The sequence below is a fragment of the Bos javanicus genome, chromosome 12, assembly GCF_032452875.1.
Source record: "Bos javanicus breed banteng chromosome 12, ARS-OSU_banteng_1.0, whole genome shotgun sequence".
NCBI classification, from domain to species: Eukaryota; Metazoa; Chordata; class Mammalia; order Artiodactyla; family Bovidae; genus Bos; species Bos javanicus.
This window is the reverse complement of record NC_083879.1, coordinates 12,022,984-12,043,042: the sequence shown is the minus strand read 5'-3', so window position 1 is coordinate 12,043,042 and position 20,059 is coordinate 12,022,984. Positions and strand designations below refer to the sequence as shown.

Here is a 20,059-nt window from a genome sequence, read left to right as displayed (position 1 = left end):
CCTGAGAGATATTGACCCACTTTCATGAATATAAACATTGTATCAAAATTATACCAATATCGATGAACTTACAGAGAGGAAGTATTTTCTAAAGTAAATTTCATCAACCCAATTTCACTTCTTAATTAATTTACATAATGCAATGAAACCATATTCATTTCTTCCAGACTAGAAATTTCTGTCTGAATTACTTCCCAACAATTAAAAAAATTGTTTATTTCCCCCTGAATTTTCATAGCATTTAATTTTGAAATCTTTTATACACTGTGAAAATCAGTAAGCATATATTTAATACTAAGGAGGGCTCTATACACATTGTTACTATGTAATTCTATATAATCCTTTGTATCTCATACCATCTGTTAATTAGAGGCTTATAACGAACAGATTTAGTTTTTGTCTGGTATGGGCTTAGTAAATGTTTGTTGAATTATTTAATATTGAGATACTGTGAATATTTTATTGCCAAAATTAAAGAGCGTGTGGATTTTGTTAATTAACCGTCTGAACTGTGCAGGGGCAGATTGTTGCCGTGTAGCATCAGAAGCACACCGTGTTGCTACGCCAGAATGATTGTCTAACGTCTGTAGACGGACGGAACAGCTTGTCCAGACTTCCCCGCCTGTGTCCCCAGCTGCTAGTGGCAGCAGGGAATTTGATAACAAAGTGTGCCGTGCTTCTCATAGCTACAGTGCTTAGGAGTCCCAAGGCTATACAATATTTGGTTTCATCAAGCATAATGATATCTTTATTTGATATCATATTATCTTGTGTCCCTTCTGAAACCTCTTGCTATGGAGTTGCCTAAAGTACAATATGGAAATTCTTTGCTGTGCTGCACACTCTCTCTTGCTGCTGTTCAGTCACTAAGACGTGTCCGACTCCTTAATGACACCATGGACTGTAGCCCGCCAGGCTCCTCTGCCCATGGGATTTCCCAGGCAAGAATACTGGAGTGAGCTACCATTTCCTCCTCCAGGGGCTCTTCCCAACTGAGGGACTGAACCAGTGTCTTCTGCATTGGCAGGCAGGTTCTTTACCACTGAGCCACCAGGGAAGCCCGCGTGTTCTCTTTGATCTTCAGTTTATCCATCCAGTGTTTTTTAGGAGTGTTTTTCTTGCCTTTGTTCTGAATCTGTATATTGCTCTTGTAAGCACATTGATTTTTTCCCCCCACAGTATTTATCTTGGCTGCTTTGGTTATACCAAGTGATGAAACTACCAAAGAGTCTAACTTTGCCATTTACAGCAGCACATGATTTCAAAGGGAAATTTCAGGGATGTGGATTTTATTATTCCTGTTTGAAAAGGAGCTTTTGACTTTGCCAGGAAGCTTTATCAGTGTGTTTTAAAGCCATGCAAACGAGTAGTGCAATCGAAAGGTGTGTTGTTTTGCCTGACTTTCAGGTACTGTTTCTGGATCTGTTACAGGGAACCTGTTTATGCAGCTGCTTGGAACTGTTCACTGTGCACTTTAGTTCTTTTTTCTGGATACATAAATAATGTATGTTCACTGAGAGAATTTGGAAGATAAGAAATTTCCAGTGATTCCTAAAGCAGGGACCTCTCACTGTGTTACTGTATTAAAAACTACTAGAATAAGATCGTGTTTGGAGATCAGCTTGTCTAGGCCCTCTTTATTCAAATGAATGAAGATGGTGGTAGAAACCTCTACCTGAGACAGATTAAGGAGGATTGATTGTCTGAGTCTCCCAACTACTTGTATAATAAGTATATTTTCAGGCATTTTAGACAAAGAATTAAAAGTTTCAACATTTGATGAAAACTTTATGGTTATTTTAAAAAAGCAGTTTATTTTTCCTAATGCTACTGAAATACTAGCTTTTTAGTTGTTATGTTTGACTGCAATTGGTATTTGTTGATGACATTCATACAATTAGTGTTTCTAAGGAAAATTAGGACCCTATGAAAACAAGCTTTAAATTTTATACAAATGGAGCCAACTCTATGAAAGTTATTGAAGAATTAGGAGGAACTGGAGGGAAGGCCAAAAGTTAAGATGCTTCAGAGAGCACGTGGCAAGCTGAACACTAGCCAGGCAAGCAAACACTCACTTGGAGACCATCTTAAAAATTACTGCAGAAGAAAGAAAAATTGACTTCCTCACCTTCTCCCTTCTGGACCTTGCACACAGGGAGTTCCTGGACACATGTTTTAGGCTGTTTTATAATCTTTGAGTAACTGATTTATGACTCCACAACATTAGAATAATAAACTTGCATATAAAGCAATTCAGGGAGACTACCTCCTGACATTCTGTTCTGCAATATAGTGAAGCAGAGAACAGCCCCCTCTTTTAAGTGAGAGTGAATTTGCCTTTAAAATCCCATTGTTTGCAGGATCCTAACTGCTTAGAACTTAAGTTTGTGTGCTTGCATGCTCAGATATGATAGACAGAGTGCCTGAAGAACTATGGATAAAGGTTCGTGACATTGTACAGGAGGCAGGGATCAAGACCATCCCCAAGAAAAAGAAATGCAAAACGGCAAAATGGTTGTCTGAGAAGTCCTTACAAATAGCTGAGAAAAGAAGAGAAGTGAAAGGCAAAGGAGAAAAGGAAAGACATACCCATCTGAATTCAGAGTTCCAAAGAATAACAAGGAGAGATAAGAAAGCCTTCCTCAGTGATCAATGCAAAGAAATAGAGGAAAACAATAGAATGGAAAAGACTATAGAGCTCTTCAAAAAAAATTAGAAATACCAAGGGAATTTAATGCAAAGTTGGGCTCAATAAAGGACAAAAATGGTATGAACCTAACAGAAGCAGAAGATATTAAGAAGAGTTGATAAGAATACACAGAAGAACTAAACAAAAAAGATCTTCATGACCCAGATAGCCACAATCATGTGATCACTCATCTGGAGCCAGACGTCCTGAAGTGTGAAGTCAAGTGGGCCTTAGGAAGCATCCGTATGAACAAAGCTAGTGGAGGCGGTGGAATTCCAACTGAGCTATTTCAAATCCTAAAGGATGATGCTGTGAAAAGTGCTGCACTCAATATGCCAGCGAATCTGGAAAACTCAGCAATGGCCACAGGACTAGAGAAGGTCAGTTTTCATTCTAATCCCTAGGAAAAGCAATGCCAAAGAATGTTCACATACTTGCACTCATCTGACGTGCTAGCAAAGTAATACTCAAAATTCTCCAAGCCAGGCTTCAACAGTACATGAACCGTGAACATCCAGATGTTCAAGCTGGATTTAGAAAAGGCAGAGGAACCAGAGATCAAATTGCCAACATCCGTTGCAGCTTAGAAAAAGCAACAGTGTTCCTGAAAAACATCTATTTCTGCTTTATTGACTACGCCAAAGCCTTTGACTGTGTGGATCACAATAAACTGTGAAAAATTCCTCAAGAGATGGGAATACCAGACCACCTGACCTGCCTCCTGAGATATCTGTATGCACATCAAGAAGCAACAGCTAGAACCAGACATGGACCAACAGACTGGTTCCAAATTGGGAAAGGAGTACGTCAAGGCTGTATGTTGTCACCCTACTTATTTAACTTATATGCAGAGTACATCATGCAAAATTCTGGGCTGGATGAAGCACAAGATGGAACCAAGATTGCCAGGAGAAATATCAATAACCTCAGATATGCAGATAACACCACCCTTATGGCAGAAAGTGAAGAGGAACTAAAGAGCCTCTTGATGAAAGTGAAAGAGGAGAGTGAAAAACCTGGCTTGAGACTCAGCATTCAAAAAATGAAGATCATGGCATCTGGTCCCATCACTTCGTGGCAAACAGATGGGGAAAAAATGAAAACAGTGATAGACTTTGTTTTGGGGGGCTCCAAAATCACTGTAGATGGGGACTGCAGCCATGAAATTAAAAGATGCTTGCTTCTTGGAAGAAAAGCTATGACCAACCTAGACAGCATATTGAAAAGCAGAGACATTACTTTGCTGACAAAGATCCATCTAGTCAAAGCTATGATTTTTCCAGTAGTCATGTTTGGATGTGAGAGTTGGACCATAAGGAAAGCTGAGTGCCAAAGAACTGATGCTTTTGAACTGTGGTGTTGGAGAAGACTCTTGAGAGTCCCTTGGACTGCAAGGAGATCAAACCAATCAATCCTAAAGAAAATCAGTCCTAAATATTCATTGGAAGGACTGATGCTGAAGCTGAAGCTCCAGTGCTTTGGCCACCTGATGAGAAGAACTCACTCATTTGAAAAGACCCTGATGCTGAGAAAGGTTGAAGGCAGGTGGAGAAGTGGATGACAGAGGATGAGATGGTTGGATGGCATCAGTGACTTGATGGACATGAGTCTGAGCAAGATCCGGGAAGGTTGGTGATGGACAGGGAAGCCTGGTGTGCTGCAGTCCATGGGGTCGCAAAGAGTTGGACACAACTGAGCATCAGAGTTGTGTCCAACTCTTTGCGACCCCATGGACTGTAGCCCACCAGGCTCCTCTGTCCATTGGATTTCCCAGGCAAGAATACTGCAGTGGGTAATCGTCCCCTTCTCCCAGGGATCTTCCTGACACAAGAATTGAACCCATGTCTCCTTTGTCTCCTGCATTGCAGGTGATTCTTTAGCACTGAGCCACTGGGGAAGCTCTGAACTTAAGTTTGCTTTTCTCCAAGACAGAAGAGTTACCTCCCACTGACATGGCTGGCGTGAGGGTGTGGGTGGTGAAGCACTGGAAGGGCTGGTAGGCATGTAGCAGAAGACTCGAAAAACGTCAGGTTCCTCCTCTTTGTTGTCCCAAAGGGAGCAGAATGTTGCTGGAAGAGGTTTCTCCCTCCTTCAGCAAGAGCAAACTATACGACTCCCGTTTCCTTTTCTTCTGTTCTTTCCTCAAATTTTATTTTAAATATTTATTTTATTTTAAAATATTTAATAAATTAAAGTATGTTTTCCTCCTGTCTTTAGGGGCTTAACAGAATCATTCCTCCTCCTAACCCTGTAGTCAAAGAGCCATCCAACTCCCAGCTCTGTAAAGGTCCTTCTTTCTAGTACCTGTCACAAAGAATATGATGAGACAAAAGAGTAATGATAAGAGAAAGCATCATCCTTTTGAGACAATTTGTAGTTTTTTTATCATCTCTCATTCCACAGAAAATTTTAAATGAAAATTTTCATTCCCTTTTGTTGTTGTTGTTGTTCGTTGCTCAGTCGTGTCTGACTCTTGGGACCCCACGGACTGTAGCCTACCAGGCTCCTTCTTCAGTGGGATTTCCTAGGCAAAAATCCTCAAAACAGATTGCCATTTTCCCCTCCAGGGGATCTTCCCGACTAAATATTATCTTCCAAAAGAGTCAAGTGTGATGTAAAAGCTATTTATTTTGCGCCAATTTTTATTAAAGGATACACATTGTGTATATAGGATAATGATTAGTAAGTAAAGATAAATATCCACAGGAACAAAATGAAAATGGCAGCAGATTTATTTTGACAATTGCACTTTGGGTAGTTTTTTTGTTTTCTAAACTTCTCGTTGAGAAAAATGAGTCCGTGTGGCTTTTGTAATGGAAAAATAAGATACTATTTATGTATTTATTCAATTAAAGTAATCCTCAGGATTTTTTTGTTGTAGGTGAAAACTGTGGTTGGAAAGAACAGATCGCTGTAACTGTCTCATTTTGTTCAGGATATTTACAGAAATTCCTTCCTGGGTTATGCTTTTAGCATTTCCTCGAACGAATTATTGGAGCTTTTAAAATGAAGCCAGAAATGACCTGATGAGATCTCTGTTTAAGAAAAATAACTATACAAATGGTGGACTGGCCAGTTGTAAATCTAGAGGCGGGAGGCCCACGAGGACCCTTTCTAGGAGTCTGAGCACAATGATGGGCTGCCCTGGAGCAGTGACAGTGAGTCAGAGAGGCAGGAGCAGATGTGTGAAGCTGGCAGGGCAGAGTCAGTCTTTCCAAAGTTAAACTGCCTTTTTTTAATACTAGACTTCCCTCCCTACCCAGCAAAGGCACCTCAACTCCCAGTTTCAGGTGTCTCTAAGTAGCATCATGTTCCACCTTGTTGCCCAAGACAGAAAGGTTTATTTCTCTCACCTCACATCCAGTTCATCCTCAGATCTTGTTAGTCCTTTCCCCTAACTATCTCTTAAGTACATTCATATCTCTCAGCTCCTTACTTGAAGCCACCACCATCTCTGGTCTGAGTTTGTTAAAAAGTTTCCAAATTGCTTTCCTTTGTTTTCAGTCTTGTTCTCTGTCCTGGCATTTCACCAGAATGATTTTCCTAAAGTGAAAATCTGATCCTGTTACCCCTCTACTTCAGCGGCCTTTTGGTGCTGTTGGGAAACAATCCAAACTCTCACCTGGCTTCCAGGACTGCCCGAGCTAGACCCTGCCTCCTGCTCTAGGCTTGTTCCTTATTATTCCCTTCCTCACTCCTGCTTCTTGGCTTCACCTGGACCTGTCCAGTGCTCCAGCTCTCTAGTGCCCCAAGTCTTTACACATACTGTTCTCTCTGCCTGGAACACTCCTGTTTCTCCTCCTTCCCATAACCTCTTTAATTCCTTGATATTTCAACTGAAATATCACTGTGCATAGTGGGACTTCCTGAGCCTTTGGTTAAATCTTCAAGACCTTTGGATGTTCCATAGCAGAACACATCACATGTACATCTACAGTAAGTTCTCTGCATACAAATGAGTTCTGTTCTGAGAGAGCTCATTCATAAGTCCAATTTGTTTATAAGTACAACAAAGCTAAGGCCTTCCCTGGTGGCTCGGGTAAAGAATCTGCCTGCAATGCAGGAGCTGCAGGAGACACAGGTTCTATCCCTGGGTTGGGAAGGTCCCCTGGAGGAGGGAATGGTAACCCACTCTAGTATTCTTGCCTAGAGAATCCCATGGACAGAGGAACCTGGAGGGCTACAGTCCACAGGGTCACAGAGAGTCGGACATGATGGAAGGGATTTAGCATGCACACACAGCAAAGTTAGCCTTGGTACCCAACTATCACAATCAGCTGTATACTGCTGCTTTTATACTTTTGGGCTTGACATAAAGATACTGTACTTTTTACAGTAAAGTACACAACATCACAGCCACATACAGAGGATGCATGCATGTGGCAGTGTACACCAGACATCTGGACTCGTTTATGTCAGTGGACATGCAAACACATTTGCATCTGTGAGTGTTCACAACTTGAAAGTTTGTATGTAGGAGGCTTACTGTATTTTGTTTGTTTCATTGTCTGTTTCCTACTGGGTTGTAAGCTACGAATGTGGTCAGGGGTTGTAGTTATGTATCATTGTATCCCACTCAGCTAGTACAATACCTAGAACATTAGGTGCTAAAAAGGTTGATAAATTAGACAAAGGCGATATGGAAGGAAGGAAGGGAGGGAGGAAAGAGAGAAGTGGAGGAGAAAGGAGTGTAAGGAAATAAAAGGAAGAAAAGAGAAGGAGGGAGGGAAAAAGGAAGGAGAGGAGGGAGGGAGGGAGAAAGGAAGGAAGGAAAAGTTTTGCAAGTCGAAACTACAGAGATTCTAGTGACGTTTTGAATGGAGCAGGGAAAAAATACAGTAGTCAAAAACATTCTGAGACTCCTTCATTGACCAACTGGGTATGAGGCCATACTGTTAAGAGTGGGTTAAAAAGAAAGCAGAGTTGGTTTTGGTGGAAGCATAATGAGTTTAGTATGAACGTCTGGTACAGAAGCTCAGTTGACAATTCGAAACAGGAGATCTCATCTCAGCTGGGGCTTGGGAGAGACATGTGAGCTACATGAGACGATTGAAGTGAAGGGAGTAGGTGAGATTCCCAGAGAGAGTATATGGAGCCAGGAGACAGATGAGGCTGGAGTTCGGAAGACTCTGAAATGTGTTAAAAGTAACACAGCCCCCAAAAGTAACTAGCCCCAAATGGAGTCCCTTCCATTAAACTCTCATCACAAAACCCAGATTTACCTTGATTATAGTTTCAGCCTCTCCCAGAAATGGACTCTTAAACCCGTAAATGAGGATCACCTGGTCGGCACTGATGAGGTCACTGGCCCAAGAGACCTCTGAGGAAAGTGACCTTGTCACAACCTGCTTCTGCTGCTGCTAAGTCGCTTCAGTCGTGTCCGACTCTGTGCGACCCCATAGACGGAAGCCCACCAGGCTCCCCTGTCCCTGGGATTCTCCAGGCAAGAATACTGGAGTGGGTTGCCATTTCCTTCTCCAATGCATGAAAGTGAAAAGTGAAAGTGAAGTCGCTCAGTCGTTTCCGACTCTTAGCGACCCCATGGACTGCAGCCTACCGGGCTCCTCCGTCCATGGGATTTTCCAGGCAGAGTACTGGTGTGGGTGCCATTGCCTTCTCCATGTCACAACCTAGTGTAACAATTTTTCTAGTAGAACTTCTTTGTCCTCCCTTTTGCTTATGAAAGTCTCTTCCCTTGTGCTTCTCCTTTCTATCTTCTAGATTCATGAATCATTGAATAAGGTCAATAAGATTTGTAAAGTTTGCTCAGTTGAATTTTCTTTTTAACACATTGAAAGAAGACATAGCAAAGGAGCCTCTTAGTGGCAGCCAGGGACTTCACATTGCATCCTACATTTATAGGGCTTGTAATGGCAACCCACTCCAGTATTCTTGCCTGGGAAATCCCATGGACAGAGGAGCCTGGCGGGCTACAGTCCTTGGGGTCACAAAGAGTCAGTCACGACTGAGCGACCAATACAACACAACCACAACAAGCTCCTGAGATTGCTCAGGAGGAATTTGAACGAGCAAGGGGGAATCTGATCTTGGAAGCGGGGAGGGAGCATGAGCTCCCCACAGTGGTTTTTCATGGCTTGTTCTTTTAAGAAACCCTTTGTGTTTCTGACAGTACAGTGCATTTATGATATTTGTTTTTCTCTAGGTTTCTTGAATTGCACAGAGCTGATATAATTAACACCCATTTTGTTTGTCTGAACTTATTTATTTAAAATGTTGTGTGTATTGCAACATGCCATTTAAAGCCTGTATAGCTTTGTACCATATATTTGACTGTGGACAGTGTAAGAAATCAATAAAGGTACTTTTATTGCTACAACATATGTTACAAAACGCAGCTTTTAAAACCACTTCTACTCTTCCCACCCAATCCACTTTTTAGAAGTTTTACATCCCATTAATAGAGTGGTCCACCTCTAAGTGAGAACTTTGAAATGGAGCAATAGCATGGGAGTGGATTCCATTTTTAACAGCTTGTCCTCTACGAAAGGACAGCAACCTTGGTGTCAGTAAACTCTGAGAAAATGAGGGCATTTCTAAGAAGAGAAGATACAGTTGAGGCTTAAACCCTGATTATAATTTCAGGTTTCCAAGATCTTAAAAAACTCGAAAGTAGGATAAAAGGAGAAGAAATTAGTGTTTAATTAATGCAAAAGAAGTACAGTGTTGTATTTATCTTTATATAACTAAAAACCACAATTCCAAAGAGTGGATTAGAAAAGTCTTTGTTTTTACTTTTACTTGATTTCCTTTGCTGCCATTCTTTAAATCTGAAATAGATAATATTCTGGCTGTAATATTTACACCTCAGTGTAAAATTAAAGAGCAGAAAATAAAAAACAATTTGCAGAAGGCTAAAAATAATTTTGAATTTCCTTTTAAATAAGAACTTAGAGCTAGTGTATTTAGAAGTCAGTTAAAAAAAAAAACTATGTCATAAAAGATGTGCTGTATATGTTTACTAGTTTGCTTTACATTAACAATAAACTTCACTGCAGATGGTGACTGCAGCCATGAAATTAAAAGACACTTACTCCTTGGAAGGAAAGTTATGATCAACCTGGATAGCATATTCAAAAGCAGAGACATTACTTTGCCAACAAAGGTCCATCTAGTCAAGGCTATGGTTTTTCCTGTGGTCATGTATGGATGTGAAAGTTGGACTGTGAAGAAAGCTGAGTGCCGAAGAAAATTGATGCTTTTGAACTGTGGTGTTGGAGAATAGTCTTGAGAGTCCCTTGGACTGCAAGACGATCCAGCCAGTCCATTCTGAAGGAGATCAGTCCTGGATCAGTCTTTGGAAGGAATGATGCTAAAGCTGAAACTCCAGTACTTTGGCCACCTCATGCGAAGGGTTGACTCATTGGAAAAGACTCTGATGCTGGGAGGGATTAGGGGCAGGAGGAGAAGGGGACGACAGAGGATGAGATGGCTGGATGGCATCACCGACTGGATGTGAGTTTGAGTGAACTCCAGGAGTTGGTGATGGACAGGGAGGCCTGGCGTGCTGCAATTTATGGGGTCGCAAAGAGTCGGACATGACTGAGCGACTGAACTGAACTGAACTGAACTGAGCAATAAACTAGGACAGATTATTAGTAGGAGATGATTCTTGTTTGTTTTACCTCCAGACAAGTTTCTTTTTTGTCTAATGCTTTCTGTGTAATTACAGGGTGTAGGAAAAAACAAGATTGTTGATAGATTCCTTCACCTGCTCAACAGACCCCGAGAGTATATCCAGCTGCACAGGTAAGAGGGTGAAACCCACAGCCTCTTAAGATCTGCTCTAATCATTTATTTTGCTCCTAGTACAATTTAAAAATACTTTCTTAAGGCCCATTTTTAATATACCAGTTTATTTCTTTTCCTTCTGCCCTTATCTCTCGTCTCTTTAAAAGATAATAAAACCATGCAAAATTTATTTTTAAAGTGACTAATGCTTTATTAACATGAATTAATAGATATTTTGTGGACAAAGTGATGAACATTGCATTCAGGGAGTAGTTTTCATTAACATAAAGACTCTTAAATTAGAAGAAAAGAATGTAGAGACTAAGCTCACTCTCTAACAGGAAGGTAACATAGCTCACAAGGAGAAACAGTAAACTGTGTGAATCTCAGGTGTGAGATAAGGAACTCAAAAATATGAAGAAGTCAATTATTACTCTTGCCTCTTGGAAAACACTTTATGGATTATTTAGTTTTGTGTGGTTTGCTGGTCCAGGGATAGCTTTTAATCAGATAGATTTTCTCAACATGGATTGTTTTTAGCTTTATCAATGAACTTGTTCTTAATCTTTCTAAAATAAAAAATACGCCACAGATCCACCAAAGGAGAGAGAAAAAAATTCAGGAGTATGCCAAGTAATAAGCAAATTAAAACTAGATTGAATTGTTATTGTTTTAATCCCAGGAGATTAACAAAAATATTGTGTAGTGGAAATAATCCTGGATTGAGTTACAAGAATTGATTTTTGTTTTGAGTCCTTTTACTAGATAATGATGTGTTTTTGAGAGAAAAGTGTAGGAGGAAAGAAGTTAAAGTTAGTGGACCAAAGACGAAAGAGAAGAGTTCCAGAGTAAAGCTGAGTGATTGTCAAAAACTCCCTCTTGGCATTTACCCCTCTGGTTGTGATGAAGTTACTGGTACCAGATTGGTCCTACCTCAGTGCATGTGTGCCTGCCAAGTCACTTCAGTTGGGTCTGAGTCTTTGTGACTCCATGGACTGTAGCCCAACAGGCTCCTCTGTCCGTAGGACTGTGCAGGCAACAATAATGGAGTGGATGGCCATGCCCTCCTCCAGGGGATCTTCCTGAATCAGGGTCAAACCTGAGTCTCTTATGTCTCCTTCACTGGCAGGCAGATTCTTTACCAGTAGGGCCACGTGACACACAGACACTGGTGAAGGAACAGCCACTAGAGACCGGTGAGCTGAGCAATTACCAGAGCTCCCACATGGCTAAGAGCCTTCCTTAAACTTACTCCTGGGATTCAAAGATATATCCTGTGAAATCCATGCTTTAGAAGTAGGATAAATCTGTCCCTAGAGTAAAAGCTATTCTATGCCTCCCTTAATAAGTTTAAAAATAACTCTTGAAAAAAAAAAAACAAGGATGTTTGTTATTTAACACTATTTTGTAAGTTTTCCTCATACAAAATGATTTTAAAAATGAAAGGGTTAGATGTTGGGGGGAAAATGTGTTGGAAACAATTAAGCTGATTCAGAAGTAAATTAGCTGCTTAGCTGAACAAACTTACCATTGAATGAAAGAAGACTACAGAATCCAAACATTTATCAACAGAGCATTTACAGTATCAAGCATTTGATAGACTATTATTAGACATACAAATAAGCAGGAAAATTGGTTAATAGAAATAGACCCCAAAATGACAGATGATTGAGTTAGCAGACAAGGACTGTAAAACAGTTGCTTTAAATATGTTCCAGCATGTAAAGAGGGAATCAGCATAATGAGGGAATACTTAGGAATTCTCAGTATAGAAATAGCAACCTTAAAAATGCAGTCTCAGTTCAGTTCAGTCGCTCAGTCCTGTCCAACATTTTGCGACCCCATGAATCGCAGCATGCCAGGCCTCCCTGTCCATCACCAACTCCCGGAGTTCACCAACTCCCAGAGTTCACTCAAACTCATGTCCATCGAGTTGGTGATGCCATCCAGCCATCTCATCCTCTGTCGTCCCCTTCTCCTCCTGCCCCGAATCCCTTCCAGCATCAGGGTCTTTTCCAGTGAGTCAGCTCTTCGCATGAGGTGGCCAAAGTATTGGAGTTTCAGCTTCAGCATCAGTCCTTCCAATGAACACCCAGGACTGATCTCCTTTAGGATGGACTGGTTGGATCTCCTTGCAATCCAAGGGACTCTCAAGAGTCTTCTCCAACACCACACACATATGGGCAATTAAAATCTCAAAAAAAGAAAAGACGGGGGACAAAGACCAGGGCAGAATATTATTTGAAGATGTACTGATGGAAAAATTCCCAAATTTTGTGAAAAGCTTTAAGTCACCAATCCAGGAAGCTCAATGAACCTCAAGCAAGATAAGCAAGAAACCATAGCAAAGTATGTTGTAATCAAATTGTTTAAAATTGAAAGAGGAAATCTTTAAAACTGGCAGCAAAAATAAATAAATAAGGCATATTACATATGGGGGGAAATCATAAAAATGACCACTGACTTGTCATGAGTAACTACAATTCAGTGAAATGGTTGTTTTTCAACAGCCAAAAGAAGAATAAAAAGTTAATAGACATTAGTATATCTGGCAAAACATTTGTTAGAAATATAGACATTTTAGATGAATAAAAACAGAGTATTTTTTTACCAGCAAACCTGTATAATATAAGAGAATTACAGTTCAGTATTCTCTGTGAGTGTAGATAGAAAAATTCTTAACAAATATTAACAAATCAAACTCAACAATACGTAAAAAGGATAATGCATCATAACCAAATGGGTTTTAATCCCAGGAATGTAAGGTTGGTTTAACATTTGAAATCAAATAATGTAAACCACTCTATTTACAGCATAAAGGAAAAGCCATATAATCATTTCAGTCATTGCCCCTGCCCCCCTGAAAAAAAGCCAACAAACAAACAAAATTTGGTAAAATGCAATGTTCATTCATGATAAAATGTTACAGCAAATTACAAATAGCTGGAAACTTCCTCAACCTGTTAAGAGGCATCAATGAAAAACCTATAACTAACTTGTATTTACTGGTTAAAAAAAAAAAAACAACTAAATACTTTCCACCCAAGATTGGGGAAAAGGCAAGAATATTCATTGTTCATCATTGTGCTAGAGGTCTTCGCCAGTGCAGTAAGGCAAGAAAAAATAATAAAGGGCACATATGATTAAGTAGAAGAATTTAAATTGTCTTTATTTAGAGACAGCATGATTATGTACATAGAAAATTATAAGAAATCAAAAAAACTATCACAACTAGTAAGTAACTTAAGCAAGGTCACAGGATACAAGATCAATCTTCAGAATCAGTTGTATTTTTATATAAAAGCAATGGACAATGGGGAAATTAAAGTATTTAAATACTTACTATAAGGCACAAAACATTTAGGAATAAATTTAACAAAATTTGAGCAAATTTTAATTTAATAATTTTAACTGGGATGACTAGGTAGGTCCTCAATTCCTAAGCTTTTATACCTCACTTAACGTAGCTTCGGAAAACTTTTTACCTACTTTTGTATGTTTTCATAGTTCTTCTTTGTATGAATTATGCCTTATATTCTTTTTTTTTTAATTTACTATGTCAAGATGACAAGACGAGGTGTTTTCCAGATATAGAAAGAAATAAGAAACATAGTCCTATTTTAAGGAGCTGTAATACTGTTCTTATTTGTGATTATTTCAATCTTTTATGTTGCACTGAATCTAAAAAATTAGCTCCTTGTTTCCCCCACCTTTAAGCCTTTTCACCAGTTTTTTCTTCCTACATGGACCAAGTTTGGGGAAAATAATGAAAGAATCAAAATGTTGAACTAGTTTGCTAGTTTTTGCCTAAATAACTTTCATTTGTAACGTATCATAGTTCTACTTTTTGAGCCACAGGACACAAAGCAAGACTGGTATTTTACATTTTAAGGATGATACAGTGAGCATTGCAGTTATTCATTCTTAGGAGAATTTGTGCTGTTTTATCTGTTTCATTTTGGTTGTATTGTGTTTAGTCCAGGCTGTTTAGTGGTGTCCTTAAAAATATGCCCAGAAATACAGAAGTCACTTATGTGAGATTCCTTTTGAATGGTGGGGCAGTTTTTAAATTTCTGTATATTGGACATTAAAATATTTTTAAAGAAAGATATGTTAGGCTGAGCTAGCTCAATTAATTCTGATGGTGGATTATGAAGTTTACTTAATACAATAAGCAAAAAAGGATGCAAAGAAACATAAGATACTTAGTAATTATTCCTGAGTCTGTGTCACCATCACATTCATTGTAAATAGGCCTTTTGCTTATAATTCATTGTCTTAAATAGTTGTAAGACGTTTTAATAGATCTTATTTTTCTAGGAATTATTCCTTGTCATCTAGTTATTGGCATAAACTTGTTTGTAATGTTGCTTTATGATATTTTGATGTCCTTCGGCCCAGTAATGATATCATTTTTACTCCTGGTGTTGGTTATTTACCTTCTCTCTGTTTTCCACGGTCACTTTTGCCAGGGAGTTATCAGGGTTTCTGTTTAAGCAGCCAGGGTTTGGCACTGTCGAGACTCTCTTTTGTGTGTTTCTTTTCTATTTCAATAACGTCTGATTTTATTATACCTTCCTTTTATCTCCTTTGGATTTAATTTGCTGCTTATTTTTAAACTTTTTTATATGAGTGATTAAATAATTGATGTTTAACCTTTATATATGTGTTTGAAACTGTCTATATTGGAGTCTCTTTTTGAGTCTCAGTTTTCTCATCTCTGTTGAATAGAAGAGGGCAGGGTCATCTTTCAGATCTGTATTCTAGTATCTTTAAATAGGAAAGAAGAAGACAGTATTCATGATGCTGTAGAAAGTTTAGAAGATTAGAGATAAGGTCGTCCCCCATTATTTTTAGTAGATTGATTTTAGGACCCCATGTGTGCTAAAACCCACAGATGCTCACTCAAGTCTCTTGTATAAAATGGTGCAGTATTTGCGTATAACTTGTGCACATCCTGCATATACTTTAAATCATCTTTAGATTACTTGTAATACCTAATACAGTGTAAGTGAGTGAAATCGCTCAGTTGTGTCCAACTCTTTGTGACTCCATGAACTATAGCCCACCAGGCTCCTCCATCCATGGGATTTTCCAGGCAAGAATACTGGAGTGGGTTGCTATTTCCTTCTCCAGGGGATGTTCCCAACCCAGGGATTGAACCCCTGTCTCCCGCTCTGCAGGCAGACTCTTTACCATCTGAGCCACCAGGGAAGCCAATACAATGTAAATGCTATGTAAATTGTAAATACAGTATAAATGCAGTGTGAATAGTTGCCACATGACAAATTCACGTTTTGCTTTTTGGAACTTCTGGAATTTTTTGTTGTCCCAGATATTTTCAGTTCGAGGTTGATTGATGCAGAAACTGTGAATACAGAGGGCTGACTGTACCATGCTTTACTTTCTGCCTAGAATGTCTCTGATACTTTCATTGAGAAATAACAAATAATAGTGAAGAATTGCATGTTGATTATATCCCATGGTATTTCTGATTTTGGCTACATAAATACATGGATACATTGTCTATGAAGAAAAAGTCTAAATTCAAAATGTAGTAAAAATTTCAGATAGATTTTTATTATTTTTGCTATAGCCCTCATTGCTATATCATTGATTGATGATAGTATTACAAATATAATATCCACTTCAATAGGCACTGGGATACCTCTGTTTGTCAGTATTTGATATTTAATTTATTATGTAAAGTTGGAAGTAAAAAATCTCCATTTCTGTTTAAAATATATGTTTTGAAAGACTTTTCACTGTGAAAAGTTTTTTCTTTATTATGTACAACTTAATGGCTATATTTACCATACAACTTAATCTGATGAAATTGTCGTTAGAGAAACATATGTTTTAAAAAACCTAAAAATAGCAGTTGAAAAAAATGTTCGGAACTTCTCTGATCTATGAGTAACTTACTTAAGGTCATTAACTCTGTTTATTTTAGGTTCCTTTTAATGGATTTGTGATATTACCATCTAAATAATCAGTCACACTCAATTTAGTTTATGGATGTCATTCCAACAAAATTAGTTATGAGTCATTAAAAACATGATCTTGATAAGTAAAACCATCACCAAACTTGCATGAATAAAACTTATTACCAGTATACTTTTGAGGATGGCCATCTTACGTTTTAAGATCAGATCTCATAAAATGAGCAAGCTAGGCAATTCATATTTTTTGTTAAAATCAAGATTGCCCTAAGAGTATGATTTAGATAACTTTAAAGATTAATGCGTGTAATGACTTTTATGGTACATATTTTAGAGGAGACTACATGACTCACATTTGTGAAGTGCATTTATTTACTTCTTTTTTCACAATGTTATGATAATTTGACATTAAATTAACTTGATATGGCAATTTCTGTAGCTATATTTCCTCCTTGGATAAAAGTACACTTTTGTATTAAAATTAAAATCAGAATTACCTTAATTTTGAAATATGTTACCAGATTTTTTTTTTTTAATCTGCTACCCTTCATATATGGAGATGATGGCACAGGTCCAATCATTAGCATGACCTAAGTACTTGTTTATTTTTCTGATATTGGTGTCCATTGTAAATATAGCGTGCTCGGGTCCACCAGGGAAGTCCCAGTTTTCTCTTCTGTGAGATTTTCCCAGTGTATGCTCAGCTTATTCCAGACCTGACTATTCTCCGTCCTACTGACCAGTTTTGAACTTGTATCTGTGCCGGTCTTTATTCTTCCCTCTAAAACGCACTCTATTTCTCCTAGAATCCTTCAAGATTTGGTCCACTGATAGTTCTACATGGAACTTTTCTGATTTGTCATTCTGGGTGTAACTTTTCCCTCCTCTGAAACTCCATAGGACTGAATTTGTACCATTGAGGTAGAAAGAACATGGGTTTTAAATATAAAATTATGTCTTTACCATTAACTTTTTGTGGTCTTGAACTCCTTGAGTCCTTATTTGCTTGCCTACTAAATTAAAATAATACCCTTCAAGATGGTTGTGAAAATTAAGGCAGTATGAAAAGGACAAACCATAATATCTGTACACTTTAGGCACCTAAATACTTAGGCTAACTCATAAATAATAGTTTCTTGCCATGTACCCCACTTTCTCTCACTCCAAATGGCATTGTAGTTAATTTCTGTATCTTATTTCCGTCTCCTCCTTTCTGCCAGTCATGTCTCCCTGGCTAAATAGGGAATTTTTTAAAGGCAGGAGTCTGGTTTATTTATTATTTATTAATTCATTTCACCTGATTTTTATTTATTAGATTCCTGTTGTTTCCCAGGGGCTGTTAGGGCACTGATGATGTACAGACGTTCTTAGTATCTGTAGGGGATCGGTTCCAGGACTCCCTTGGACACCCAAATCCAGGGATGCTCAGGTACCTTATATGTGGCATAGTATTTGCAAATAGCCTACACATATCCTCCCATATACTTGAAACCATCTCTGCTGCTGCTGCTGCTGCTAAGTTGCTTCAGTCGTGTCTGACTCTGTGCAACCCCATAGATGGCAGCCCACCAGGCTCCAATTACTTATAATACCTAATGCAGTGTAAATGCTCTATAAGTAGTTAAAAATGCAATATAAATGCTATATATATACAGTGGGTAGATCACAGCAAATTCAAGTTTTTGCTTTCTGGAATTTTGAGTTTCTTTTCCCAAATGTTTTCAATCCACAGTCAGTTGAGTCCTCAAATGTAGAACCTATGGGTGTGGAGGGCTGACTGTATAGATGATGCTATTGATATTGACTAGATGTCCTTGCTTGCCCGTCAGTGGGCGACAGTACAGCAGCATTTAAGATACAGTGTTGTATACAAGCCAAGAAAGAAACATACATAGGTTCTGTGGGACCCTAGAAGAGAGGTACCCAATCCTCTGAGTATATGTGTGTGATTTGGTGGAAGGGGTCTGGAGAAGGTGACATTCAAACTGAGTCTTCAGGGATAAGTAGTAGTCTTCTAAGTGCAGAACACTGAACAAGTCATTATGGTTGGTGGCATATGCCATATATATATGGCACATATTGAAAACAAGCTGTCTAAAAATAGGAAGTGAGAGGCAGCTTAGGTAGCGTGGCACGTATGTGTGTAGAGAGCTGATGCCAAGAGGAAGACATGGGACTTTGTGGGGACTTCATGGGCCTTGCTGAGGTCGGATTTTATCCTGAATGCAATGTGATGGAGTTAAAGCAAGAAAGGTCATTAGGACCACAGTGTGTGAGTAGATCAGAGATAGATGAGATTTAATCACAGAGAACACGAGGGGGTGATTGCAGTCATGCAGATCAAATTGTTGAGGTCAAACAAACATACTGGCAATGACCTACTGAAACAGGTTTAACTGGCTAATTTTTGATTGATAACTGTATGGAGGCTGAGGGGATAAAATAAAAATGGGCAAGAGAGGACTACTGCATCACATTGGAGATGGTTGTTGTTAAAACTCTTGTTTTTCCCCTTTCATATTTTTGTATACTTTTTCTTCATGAAATCAAATGAGATAAAGTGAATTGTAAAACTGTAACATCAACCTTCTCCACAACGAATATCCTGGAGTGAATGATGATGTGCTTTAAAAAGCAGAGCATAATTCAGCATATCAGGCTTTCCTCAGTCTGAAGAAAACTGAATGTGACAGTATAAATTTTAAAATTCACAAAGTCCCAGAGGGAAAGTAGATATATCAGGAGGAAATAGAAAAACAAAAAGCTTTTTTGAAGTCTTATGGAAAAAATTATGATTGAGCCATCAAGACCTTCTTAGCACTAATAAGAAGACTGGAGAACTGGAAGCATGTCTGATGTCAAAGGTTCTAGGATAGTCCTTCTGTCTCATCTTCCCCATTACTAACTGGAAAAGGCTATTTTAGACCCATTTTTATCAGCAGTTAATAGTTTTCCCACTAAGAATGTCTTCTACTGCCCCCCACTTTTTTACAGAATGAAGTATGCCAGTACCTCTAATTTTTCCATGCAGATCTTTAGATCTGTAATAATTTTTAACTCCAAATCCATCTAAATTCCTATATTATGTTTGCTTTTTCATAAAAAAAAAAAAAAACACATACATATTAGCTACTCTGTTCTACACGGTTTTCGAATTGTAACTCGTTTTTGCTCACAACTGGCTGAGATCAGCACCATTACCGCCTCTTTGTTGCAGATTCGTACAGAAGCACAGAGGTGAAACACTTGTCTGAGGTCACACAGCTGGCTTCATGTAATCTGGCTTCAGCCTTATGCTCTGGCCACTGTACTGTGCTGCTTCTTGACTTTGTCTCGCTGATCAAACATTACTTTAGTGGTGGTAGCACATCAGTAGGTACCTCACCAAAGTACTAGCCATGTGTTTAGACTGTTGGCCAAGCAGTCCTTACATGTTTTTACTTCATTATACATATAATAGCTTGATTTTTTTAAGATTCTAACTTCACGTTCCTAATCCTTGCCCAGCCTGATCCCAAAGTCTTTCCAGTTATTCCATATTTGCCCACTTTTTTCCCCAATAGTAATATCCTTATCAATTTAATTTTCTGTTTTCTTCACTGTTCTCCAGACTATTAAACTTACTTTGTCTCTTAACACATCTTCCCTGAGGGGTTGTTGCTCAGTCTTTAATGGTGAT

The 20,059-nt window shown here is 38.6% G+C and overlaps 1 protein-coding gene across 8 annotated transcripts in view; it reads left to right on the top strand.

Moving 5' to 3' along the window:
- Window positions 1-20,059, top strand: part of VWA8 (von Willebrand factor A domain containing 8) — a 401,675-nt gene that overhangs the window by 151,675 nt on the left and 229,941 nt on the right. For all 8 annotated transcript variants that reach the window (XR_009739842.1, XM_061434477.1, XM_061434479.1 and 5 more), the window contains exon 21: window positions 10,380-10,456. Coding sequence is in view for 7 of the 8 variants with exons in the window: in XM_061434477.1 (XP_061290461.1) it covers window positions 10,380-10,456 (77 nt within the window). In the remaining variant the exon portion in view is untranslated. The remainder of the gene's footprint in view (window positions 1-10,379; window positions 10,457-20,059) is intronic.